The following is a 13,352-nucleotide window of genomic DNA, read 5'->3' on the forward strand; positions in this document are numbered from 1 at the left end:
AAATGCAAAGAAAATGATGACTTATTAATGAATTCCAAGATAAAGAAGATTTTGAAAGAAAACAATAAAATTAACCAATGTATAACAAAGGAAAAAAATTATCATGATATAAATAGAGGAAAATATATTTAAGTTATGGAAGGAATTATTTCAATCTAACAGAAAGCCAAATGAAATTCCCACAGAAGACCAGGATGAAATGGAAGAGGATGAAATAAGAAGCGTTCCTGAAATTGAAAGTTATACTAGTAATGAAAGATATGAAGAATGAAGAAGCTAGGAAAGTAAATGAACTGCCAATACAAAAGATGCCTTAACGAAGAAGAATAACAAGAGAAAATGAAACTAATATGATTTACAATCATATAATATGATTAATTTAATAATTACAATCCCCAGTTCAAATCCACCGGATTGGGGTAGTGGTGAACAAGTCTGCCTAAATCAGCTGATTTGGAAGTCGAGAGTTCCAGCGTTCAAGTCCTAGTAAAGTTAGTTATTTTTACACGGATTTGAATACTAGATCGTTGATATCAGTGTTCTTTGGTGGTTGGGTTTTAATTATTACCTCAGAAATGGTCGAACTGAGACTGTTCAAGACTACACTTCATTTACACTCATACATATCATCCTCATTCATTCACTGAAGTATTATCTTAACGGTAATTACCGGAGGCTAAACAGGAAAAACAAATGTCCCCAGTTCAATTTGCAGTCAAGATTATAGGAAGTAATTTAATTTAATCTCATTCAATAATTACTCTTATATAAAATCTAAACACAAGAGAGCAAAAAATAGAAGAAATGATTACAGAAGATCAATATGGATTTAAGAGGATAGGGTGCTCTAGGGATGCAGTGGGGCCAATAAGAATAACTAATGGTAAATTAATCGTGAGAGATATATAGAAAGAGCGAATGGAATAAATGTATGTTTTATAGGTATAGAAAAAGGATTTGACCACTTAAAATCGGACAAACTAATGAATATATTAAGAAGCTACAGAGTAGATCAGAAAGAAAGAGGACTAAAGAACTGTATCCGAATTATGAAAAAAGTAATCTCAGTTTGATCTAAGAAGAAGAGTATGGTAAGGTTATAAGCCAGCACCTTTTTTAATATATTCATTAAAGACATGATTTGGAATGATCTAGAATAAGACGAAGGAATCGTGTAGAAAGGAATGAGAATAAAATGCACAAGGCTTACAGATGACATTACATACAGAATGAATATTCAATGAATGTCTTCTAAATTAGGACACTGTGACAGAATTTGGCAAGAAAGTGAAGGCTAGGAAAAAAGTGACAAGAAGAGGAGGTGACTAATCAGTGAATGTTTGCTCAAAAGAAGGAATAATGAAGTAAAACTGTACAGATACTTTAGTACCAAGTTAGAAGAAGATTGAAAAAGTGAAAGTGAAAATGAAATAAAAACAACAGCAATGGCTAAGAAAGTATTATATAATAAGACTGGATTAGACCTGAAGTGTCTAGTGAACTGTTATGTTTGGATTGTACTTCTGAATGGATGTGAAATATGGAACTAAAAAAGGGGTAAAAATAGGCTGAAAGAATTTCAACTGTGGATATGTAGATTAAATGACGAGTACAGATAGAGGAGATCAAACAGACAGGCACAATAAAAAATGAAGTAATGAGATGAATTTATAAGAGTAGAATCTTAATCAGTACAATTCGGAACAGGAGAGCTGGACTTTATCAAAACAGGAAAAGATAGATTGGAGTAACGCTTAGGAGACTATTAAAAGTTGTAAGTATGTGAAACTAGAAAGAATAAAAATTGTAGAAAATTCAAAAGAAACATCAGGTACCAGGAATTGAGATGTTTGGTGGGAATAGTGCAATGGAGGTGGGCACGATCCAAGAGACTTGTCTCAGGGCAGACAACCGTCCTATGATGATACATTTAAAGATTTGTAACTACATGTGTAATAAACAGTAAATTATCAGTGACGAAGAAGAAAAAAAAGCATTAAAGCAAATTACATATAATAATTGCTGCTGTAGCTCTGAAGTACAGCTTATGTGTTTTTTTTTTTTTTGGTGTTTTTTTTGTCAGGAAGACATGTATTTGGGAAATAATCTAAACAGTATTAAGATTTTGGTATGCAATTAGTAAATTGGTGTTACACGTCAATTTTTAATGAATAGAGAATGGTTTAAATAAATAAACATCAATTATAATATACAACTTTGCTGCAAACCTATCATGTTCTGTCTACTGTAGACAGAATGAAGAAAGCTTCCACTAACTAACTTAACAAATAAGTCTGTAGGATGATATTATAGTGGATACATCATTGATATAATAATGTTAGCATGTGTTGTAATAACAAATGAAGCTTTACATGATTATTATGACTCATTATGGTAATACAGAAATTAAAACAAGAAAAGTCATTAAAAAAATTAATTTTATATAAAAAATATACAATCTATAAAATTAATTTTCTTATATTACCATTCTATACAGATAACATTTTTAATTATTATTTACTGATCTGTATATATAAATAATAATAATAAATCATTTTAACCAGAAAGATGTTATTTTTGAACACAATATTGTATTATTATATACAAATGATTTCATTAAAAAATATTTCAAGGGTCATATTGAACCGAACAATATTTTAATACAGTAAATATGAACCAGCAGGGTTAAATAATTGTAAGGGGTATGACACTCATTACAAATGTAGTAACAATAATAATAAAATGTAATATTTATTAAATAAAATAAATAATTATAAATATTACTACTAAGAACAACTTAATTACAAACTTGTTAATAAAAGACCTAACTTTTATTAATACAAAAATATAAAATTTAATTATAAAATTGTGCCTAGCATTAAAAAATGTATATTGCCAGATTAGTGCAGTCTTATATTTTCACAAGTTATATAATAAAATGTTACATATTAAGTTTTATGTTAAGTATTACATATCTAAAAACAAAATATTTATTTTCCTAACAAGTTAGTTATTCCCTTAAAATTGTTATTTTTAACAGTATATTGTCATATAAGCATTAAAATGAATAGTAAGAACTGCTGTTACATCCTTAACAGCTCTCATGCAAACAGTCTCTGGAAACCATACACAAATTAAAATCCTTTTTTTTTTATTTTCTTGTTATAGTACCATACACTATCACATATTTTTAATTTCTTACGTAACTGTTTAAAAAATAATTTTGACAGAATAACTGGAGAAGAAACACATTTTCTTTTTAAGGACCACTACCACCAAATTTCCCACCAAGTTCTTAATGGTAAAATGTAACATATGTAAATTACAATTCTATAGAATTGTTTTATTAAAGTAACAGAGCTGAGAAATTATATATACTGGTACTAAAATAATAAAGACTTTATAATTTAAAAAATGAAAACACATTTATCACATTTTAGTAAACTATATGTACTTTTGTCCTTGTTGAATAACATTAGACCAAATTGGGCCACCTTTAACAGTTTTTTTTTTTGGATTTGTTGTTTATTATTTCTGATACTTCATATGTTTTTCAAGTTATGGTTGTTATTAAAAATGGTTTTTATAAAAGTTTTGATTTTTTTTTTTTACCAAAAAAATCAAAACTAAATTCAGTATAATTTTGCTGATACAAACATAATTTGTTCAAGGTGGATCAACTTAAATGCAAATTTTTAATTAAGAATTTTGATTTTTTTCCTCAATTATACTTTTAATACTGCATAATTTTTAAGGTAAAAATGTCATTTGATCTAGGGGTTCAAACTGGACTCAGTTTTTCACTAGACATTTTGATCTTTTTTTGCAATTGTACTTAACTATTGCTCAATTAAGTCATTAAAATTTAAAACTAAATGGCAAATTTGAAATAAAACTCTATCAAGGCAAAGCCAGGAAAGTTGTGCAACTCTTTTTTTTTTAATGTAATATTTGTAGTTAGTTTTAATTTCAATCTTAATATTTTATTTACTATTCTAAATATGAAATATGCTATTGCATTTATAAAATTAATTAATGACCTGATACCATATCTGGATTTATGTATTTCATCGTAAATAAAAATAAATGTAATTATTCGTTAATGATTTCACTTATTTTTTTTTTGTGTTCAGTCATTTGACTGGTTTGATGCAGCTCTTCAAGATTCCCTATCTAGTGCTAGTCGTTTCATTTCAGTACACCCTCTACATCCTACATCCCTAACAATTTGTTTTACATATTCCAAACGTGGCCTGCCTACACAATTTTTTCCTTCTACCTGTCCTTCCAATATTAAAGCGACTATTCCAGGATGCCTTAGTATGTGGCCTTTTAGTCTGTCTCTTCTTTAACTATATTTTTCCAAATGCTTCTTTCTTCATCTATTTGCCGCAATACCTCTTCATTTGTCACTTTATCCACCCATCTGATTTTTAACATTCTCCTATAGCACCACATTTCAAAAGCTTCTAATCTTTTCTTCTCAGATACTCCAATTGTCCAAGTTTCACTTCCATATAAAGCGACACTCCAAACATATACTTTCAAAAATCTTTTCTGACATTTAAATTAATTTTTGATGTAAACAAATTATATTTCTTACTGAAGGCTCGTTTCGCTTGTGCTATTCGACATTTTATATCGCTCCTGCTTCGTCCATCTTTAGTAATTCTACTTCCCAAATAACAAAATACTTCTACCTCTATAATCTTTTCTCCTCCTATTTTCACATTCAGTGGTCCATCTTTGTTATTTATACTACATTTCATTACTTTTGTTTTGTTCTTGTTTATTTTCATGCAATAGTTCTTGCGTAGGACTTCATCTATGCCGTTCATTGTTTCTTCTAAATCCTTTTTACTCTCGGCTAGAATTACTATATCATCAGCAAATCGTAGCATCTTTATCTTTTCACCTTGTACTGTTACTCCGAATCTAAATTGTTCTTTAACATCATTAACTGCTAGTTCCATGTAAAGATTAAAAAGTAACGGAGATAGGGAATATCCTTGTCGGACTCCCTTTCTTATTACGGCTTCTTTCTTATGTTCTTCAATTATTACTGTTGCTGTTTGGTTCCTGTACATGCTAGCAATTGTTCTTCTATCTCTGTATTTGAACCCTAATTTTTTTTAAATGCTGAACATTTTATTCCAGTCTACGTTATCGAATGCCTTTTCTAGGTCTATAAACCCCAAGTATGTTGGTTTGTTTTTCTTTAATCTTCCTTCTACTATTAATCTGAGGCCTAAAATTGCTTCGCTTGTCCCTATACTTTTCCTGAAACCAAATTGGTCATCTCCGAACACTTCCTCCACTCTCCTCTCAATTCTTCTGTATAGAATTCTAGTTAAGATTTTTGATGCATGACTAGTTAAACTAATTGTTCTGTATTCTTCACATTTATCTGCCCCTGCTTTCTTTGGTATCATGACTATAAAACATTTTTTTGAAGTCTGACGGAAATTCTCCTTTTTCATAAATATTACACACAAGTTTGTATAATCTATCAATCGCTTCCTCACCTGCACTGTGCAGTAATTCTACAGGTATTCCGTCTATTCCAGGAGCCTTTTTGCCATTTAAATCTTTTAATGCTCTCTTAAATTCAGATCTCAGTATTGTTTCTCCCATTTCATCCTCCTCAACTTCCTCTATAACGCTATTTTCTAATTCATTTCCTCCGTATAACTCTTCAATATATTCCACCCATCTATCAACTTTACCTTTCGTATTATATATTGGTGTACCATCTTTGTTTAACACATTATAGATTTTAATTTATGTACCCCAAAATTTTCCTTAACTTTCCTGTATGCTCCGTCTATTTTACCAATGTTCATTTCTCTTTCCACTTCTGAACACTTTTCTTTAATCCACTCTTCTTTCGCCAGTTTGCACTTCCTGTTTATAGCATTTCTTAATTGCCGATAGTTCCTTTTACTTTCTTCACACTAGCATTCTTATATTTTCCACGTTCATCTTATATTTTCTACGTTCAATATATCGTCTGAAACCCAAGGTTTTCTGCCAGTTCTCTTTATTCCGCTTAAGTTTGCTTCTGCTGATTTAAGAATTTCCTTTTTAACATTCTCCCAGTCTTCTTCTACATTTTCTACATTATCTTTTTTCCTCATACCTCTTGCGATGTCCTCCTCAAAAATCTTCTTTACCTCCTCTTCCTCAAGCTTCTCTAAATTCCACCGATTCATCTGACACCTTTTCTTCAGGCTTTTAAACCCCAATCTACATTTCATTATCACCAAATTATGGTTGTTATCAATGTCTGCTCTAGGGTAAGTTTTGCAGTCAACGAGTTGATTTCTAAATCTTTGCTTAACCATGATATAATCTATCTGATACCTTGCAGTATCGCCTGGCTTTTTCCAAGTGTATATTCTTCTATTATGATTTTTAAATTGGGTGTTGGCAATTACTAAATTATACTTCGTGCAAAACTCTATAAGTCGGTCCACTCTTTCATTCCTTTTGCTCAGCCCGTATTCACCCACTATATTTCCTTCCTTGCCTTTTCCAATGCTTGCATTCCAATCTCAAACTATTATTAAATTTTCATCTCCTTTTACGTGTTTAATTGCTTCATCAATCTCTTCGTATACACACTCTACCTCGTCATTATCATGGGCGCTTGTAGGCATATAGATGTTAACAATCGTTGTCGGTTTAGGTTTTGATTTTATCCTTATTACAATGATTCTATCGCTATGCATTTTGAAATACTCTATTCTCTTCCCTATCTTCTTGTTCATTATGAAACCTACTCCTGCCTGCCCATTATTTGAAGCTGAGTTAATTATTCTAAAATCACCTGACCAAAAGTCGCCTTCCTCTTCCCACCGAACCTCACTAACTCCTACTACATCCACATTTATCCTATCCATTTCCCTTTTTAAATTTTCTAGCCTACCAACCTTTTTTAAACTTCTAACATTCCATGCTCCGACTCGTAGAATGTTATTTTTTAACTTTCTGGTGACCCCTTCCTTAGTAGTCCCCACCTGAAGATCCGAACGGGGGACTAGTTTACCTCTGGAATATTTTATCAATCCATCATTGCTATATGAAAATGCAGAGCCACATTTTCTTTGAAAAAAAGCAGCTGTAGTTTTCCATTGCTTTCAGCTGCGCAGTACTCAGAGGACTGAGTGATGTTGATATGGCCGTTTAAGTCATTCTGACTCACGCCCTTAACAACTACTGAAAGAGCTGCTGCCCTCTTTCAGGAATCATTTCTTAGTCTGGCTCTCAACAGATACCTCTTCGATATGGTTCCACCTTCGGTCCAGCTACTCTGTATCCCTGAGCACTCAAGCCCCCTCCCCAACGGCAAGGTCTCATGATTCATAGAGGAGGTGATTTCACTACAGTTAAGTATTTATTTGTCACATTATAATAGCTTTTCTTCTTTTTTCTGGGCGCACAATGAAGTGTCGTTATCAGCACCCGAATACAGTATTACTATAGTAAACAATTTAGGTTAAAAATACCAAACTCAAAAATTAAATAACAGTAATATAAAACAATTAAAATGTGCAATATCGTAACAAAAAAGGCAAACAACAATTACATAACAAAAAGTCTAACTCACAGACAACAGGGTGTCTGGAGTACATGCCACTAATCGGATTATAACAATTAAAAAAATATATATAAATAAATTTTAATATATAATAGATAAATTTAAACCCACTGGGTTGGTCTAGTGGAAACATCATAAATCAGCTGTTAAAAAGCTGATCTTTGAACTCAATGATTCTGAGGTTTAAGGTACTTTTATGTACATTTGAATAATTAGATATCGATACCAGTGTACTTTGGTAGTTACGGCTCAATTAACTAGACATCTCAGGAAAGGTTAGCCTGAGGATGTACAAGCCTTAGTTCGAGTCTGAAGAAGATTACATCTCATTTACATTTCATAACCAGGAATTTATTTCTTACTTATTTTCTTTAATCCTTTTTTTTAGATTTTAAATAATTAAGTTATTAAACTTATTGGTATATATGTATAGTTAAAAAAAAATTATTACAAAGAAAATAAAGACTTACATTACAAACAGTTTCTTCATCCCAAGGAAGAATTGAAACTAGGTCAATTACTTCACAGTTAACTTTTAACTGATTTCTGGCAATTTCTGCAGCCTCTTTTAAAACATATACCTGTGTTCCCCATCCAATAAGAGTAACACCATCCCCTGCAGATAAAGACAAAGAATTTTTACAAGCTAAATAAATAAATTTTATACTCTAAATTGGTCTTGCTCAGAGAAAATCAATTCAAACAAACTGGACTCTCAGTAATCTGAACCAATTTAAGTTGAATATATATTCACAAAAATTTAATCGAGACAAAATGTATATGTAAATATGTTGAAAAATTATTTACCTAAAAAATCACAAGAATTTTTTATTATGAAATAAAATAAGTTTAAAGTTAATATTTTATTGTACATAATAACTAAAGTATTATTATCAAAATGCAGAGAAACAAGTTGCATAACAGAATGTTATTTTTGGAAAAAGACCTATGGTTTTGGTCAATTAAATATAACAAATCAAACCGATTTGACTGATAAAAAATTTAGTTGATTTTTGATTTTTTTAAAATTTTAAATATTTTATTCTTTATTTTATTTTTTTATTTTTATTTAATCTGATTTGTTTTTAACTTTTTAAACACAAAAATTCCAAAAAGAGAATAAAAATTTCTCAGTTTATTTTATTTGATATAAACAGTGCTTATAGAAAACGTTTCATAAAAAATTATTGCTTGTTTGAAGGAAGGTAACTTTAAAATTAGATTAGAAAGTAGGAGACTCTTATACTGTATGTTTTAACTCAAAAATATAATAAACAATTAAAATTTATATTTAATCCTTTTAAAAAGGTTTAAGCATGAGAGTATAGCATTAAACATGACCCAATTCACTATGCCAAATGGTCTGTTGTATAATCAGATTGACACTCCAGAAGAGAATAAATAAATAATTTTTACTTTCTTTCAGATGGTATCACTTCTTTTACATAAAATACAGAATATTTTTTTAAAATAAAAAAGGGTACCGGTTGAATGCAAGCAAAATAATTACAGTTATTTTGCAAAAAAAAAATAAAAAAATAAATAAATAAATATATATATATGGGAAAATTTTGAATTTAATATCTATTTATATTCAAATATGTTTATGTAATAACAAAACACTGTCATATTAGTGCAGGTAATTAGGACTTCCTTTTCTATCTAAGAAAGTTTGATACCTAGTAATATTTTAACAATAATACTTCTCAATGCTGTCAACTGGTACCATATTGTTACATTCTAATTAAAAATACACCATAACAATTAGAGATACACCATAGCAACATACAACACAAAAAAAGGAATGAAGCTGTCAATGGACTATAATCAAGAGACCTGAATTAGATATCTAAAAATTTCTAGAATAGCATATAAATACATCAACTGAAAAAAAAAAAAAACAATAAATAAATATTTATATTTATGAGATTACTTTTTGTAATACTTTTATTACAAATTTACGATGCTATATGCATCCCTTTCAATCTACCTTCTCTACCACAGAAAATGTTTCTCTGGTTAAGACAGTTTTGAAGCAGTTAGGAAAGCCATTCAGTAACTATGAAAATGAGTGAGTTCTATAAATCTATCGTTAGTTTAAAATGTTTTGGTTACAATATTGTAACTACAGAACTTGAATTTTACCTAACTTGAGATTTGTTGTAGGTACAAATCAAAAATCCTTACTGAATTAATTCATGGAATGCACTTGTACAGCAACGTAAAGATTTTTTTTTTGAATTAGGATTTAAATGTATTTTTATTTAGAAAAGTGTCTGTTTTCAAAAGCAGTAAACTTGATAGCAATTATAAAACTCACCTTGAACAACTATGTCAGCTTTTCCTATAGGCAAGGTGTATCCATTTATAGGAACATCTTCTGGTGTACCCCTATACAGTACTTTTGGTTCAAGAAATATACAAGGATTGTTATCTTTTATACAAGATAAAAGCAAGCCCTTTGCATTAAAAGGATTTCGAGGAATTACAACCTTCAAAAAAGAATAAAAACATAAAACTTAACAATAATTATTTAATGTTGTAACCATGATAATTGGTAGTGAAAATTACAAATAAATATTTCAACAGCAAACCAAACAAAACTTTACACCGATTCATTTCACCAAAAAAATATGCATTTTTTTACTTATTAAAGCATCTTTGAACACAGATCAAATTTAACACAGTTTTGAATAATTTTGAATAATTTATTTGTAAATTTATTTTATAAGTACTATCACTTCAACTGGAATTTCGGTGACCAACAGCTATATTAATATCACCAAAGAAAAACACATGAGTAATTGAAAATGTTTTAACTGAAAGAACAATTCATAAAGTGTAAATTTAGGTGAGTTTTTTTTATTAAAAGAATCAATAGTATTTATTTAAGTATTATTCATACTAATTATTTTACAATAACTCTATCACTTCACCATCTTCTGTGGCTCACAGTTAGTGTCTCTGCCTTTCGCCAGCAAAGTTCCAGGTTTGCATTCTGCTCAGGCTTGGCATTATTTACAAGCAACAATTTTAATTTTTCATAGTTATATTGAACATCAAACTGCTGTTTTAATCTGAATAAAAAAAATATTACTGTACCTATATTTATTTTACAACAAACTAAAGAAATTCTTTTCATGTTAGGAATAATTTGAATTGCATTATTTTGTAAAATAATGAATATTACTGAATACCAAGATGATTTGGATGCTCACATTAAATTGTAGTCTTCATACACCTTCTATACATGGGCTCTGAAGACACCATAACACACAGAACAATCAGGTACATGTAAAAATCATTATATTTTGTATTGGCTAGATAACAATAATATAATTTAAATGGCAAAAAAATATTTTATAGTTATAAATAACATACAATTGAATACAATTGTTATAAATAACTTATAACATGTTATTAAACATACAATTGTTATAAATAACATACAATAAATAAGTACAATTGCCTATTAGTTCATTTTGACAAATTATAGATTGCTGTAACTATGTATTTTTTAGGAATATAGAAGCAAACTAACATGGAGAAGATTATTAAAATTCTCCAGCAGAAAACCTTCAGCATCCCTATCAATTCATAACAGATAGAAACAACATTTTACCAAATAAAAGGATAGTAGGACACATATATTAACATATAGTCAAGACTTGTAATAGAAAGGGAAACTTTGTTGTAAGGGGTTTGCATTTTTTTAACAATATACCTTATGTAAAGGAGCACATACTTAATACATAAACTGAATAACCAGGAGTTTTTCTAGGTATCAGATCTTATTTATTTTCCAGAAGGGAACCCTCAATACAAAAATTAATTTTGCATAAAAATTAATTCAAATTTTATTTGCTTTAATTTTTGAATCCTCTGTAATATCTTACAATTCATCCACATGCACTAATGACAAAAAATATCCTTAAATGATAAGGGAAGGATCAGCCATTTCAAATTTTCAAAAAAATGTTGTTGAATGTACATAGAATCCTACATACCTTAATTTCATTGGTTGAAATTTTTTGCTAAGGTGGATCCTTACTATTAATTTTTTTTTTAATTTTTATAAAGTCAAAGTAGAAAATATAGTTGATAAATACTTCAGAGGATGAATGAGGATGATATGTATGAGAGTGAATGAAGTGTAGTCTTGTACATTCTGAGTTCGACCATACCTGAGATGTGTGGTTAATTGAAACCCAACCACCAAAGAACACCGGAATCCATGATCTAGTATTCAAGTCCGTGTAAAAATAGCTGGCTTTACTAGGACTTGAACGCTAGAACTCTCGACTTCCAAATCAGCTGATTTGGGAAGACATGTTCACCACTAAACCAACCTGGTGGGTTAAATTGCTATACCTGGTTGAAATAAGTTCACTCTTCAAATTTCATTAAAACAGATGTTATGGCAAATTGATAAAGAAAGAAGTATTTGGAAAAATACAGTTAAATGAAGAAACAGACTTATAGGCCACATATTAAGGTAGCCTGGAATAGTCGCTTTAATATTGGAGGGACAGGTAGAAGGGAAACATTGTGCAGGCAGGCAACATTTGGAATATGTGAAACAAATTTTTAGGGAGTAGGATGTAGGGGGGGGGTTACCAAAATGAAACGACTGGCACTAAATAGGGAATCTTGGAGAGCTGCAACAAACCAGTGAAATGACTGAATACAAAAAAAAATATCTAAATTAAATTGAAATTAAAGAATAGCTATTTAACAATTTATTTAATTTTTAGTATAGTAACCTATTAATTTGTTGTAACTAATTTTTTTCTGCATGTAGTTTGTATTTTTATTTTATAAAATATTGGGATACCATTTCAATTTTCAAATGAATGGTATACAGATAAATTTTAATTTATCATTTTTGTGATGAAAATTGCTACACTGCAACATGTGAATATGACTGAACAAACAAAGGAGTTTTTACTACAAAACTTTTCCACAATCATTTAACTTTTAAGACATAATTTCCAAATTTGATTATTCTGTTGAACACTTGCGAGTAAACTATTGCTGAACAAGAAAATATCAGTACTGCTGGGCAATAAACTGACTCATTTTTTGGGCAGTAGATTTGCTCATTTTGTTCTAAATTTAACAGAGTTCTAGAATAAAATGAAATAACAATGTGAAGATTAAAGTATAAAAAGGAACTACTAGTGATTGTAACTGATTGCGGAAGATTTAGCCAGTTGCAAAAATAATCTTAAAATTTAAGCAATACTACATATACTATTTGCAGGGGCATTGGACATCACTGACTGATGACTATTGAAGAGACACTTCCACACTAGCCCCATATTAATTTTTTTTGTATTTAAACACTTTTTTAAACACTATATAGTCAATAAACATATAAGTTAATATTTACAAAGAACATTTGCCAGTTAGTGATTTGGTGAGTGACATTATAGTTAATACTCTTCCTAACAGTTTTATTACCGACCAAAGTGACTGCAAATTTGAAATGGAAATAAAAATCATTACACATATCTCATTCTCCCTAATATCAAGGAAAAAACTGCATCACAAATGAAATGCAAAAAAGCTAGTTAAGACAAGGCCTTACTTTATTCTGTTAATCAGTTGATACTAATAATTCTCTGAACATTAGAATTCATTCAATGTTTAGGACTGAAACCATATCATATCCTTCTTGAAGTTCATTATAAATTTTTGTAATATTGTGAATGTTAATATGCTTTAGGATTAAAATGATTAATAATGGAGG

The 13,352-nt window shown here is 29.5% G+C and overlaps 1 protein-coding gene across 1 annotated transcript in view; it reads right to left on the reverse strand.

Annotated features, from left to right (window-relative positions):
• The window catches only part of BckdhB (Branched chain keto acid dehydrogenase E1 subunit beta), a 53,371-nt gene that overhangs the window by 16,645 nt on the left and 23,374 nt on the right, over window positions 1-13,352 (reverse strand). Inside the window, exons 5-6 of the mRNA XM_075374559.1 lie at window positions 9,921-10,092; window positions 8,071-8,216 (exon numbers count right to left, since the gene is read on the reverse strand). Of these exons, the coding sequence (XP_075230674.1) occupies window positions 8,071-8,216; window positions 9,921-10,092 (318 nt within the window). The remainder of the gene's footprint in view (window positions 1-8,070; window positions 8,217-9,920; window positions 10,093-13,352) is intronic.

Source organism: Lycorma delicatula, chromosome 1 (genome assembly GCF_047948215.1).
Source record: "Lycorma delicatula isolate Av1 chromosome 1, ASM4794821v1, whole genome shotgun sequence".
Taxonomy (NCBI): Eukaryota; Metazoa; Arthropoda; class Insecta; order Hemiptera; family Fulgoridae; genus Lycorma; species Lycorma delicatula.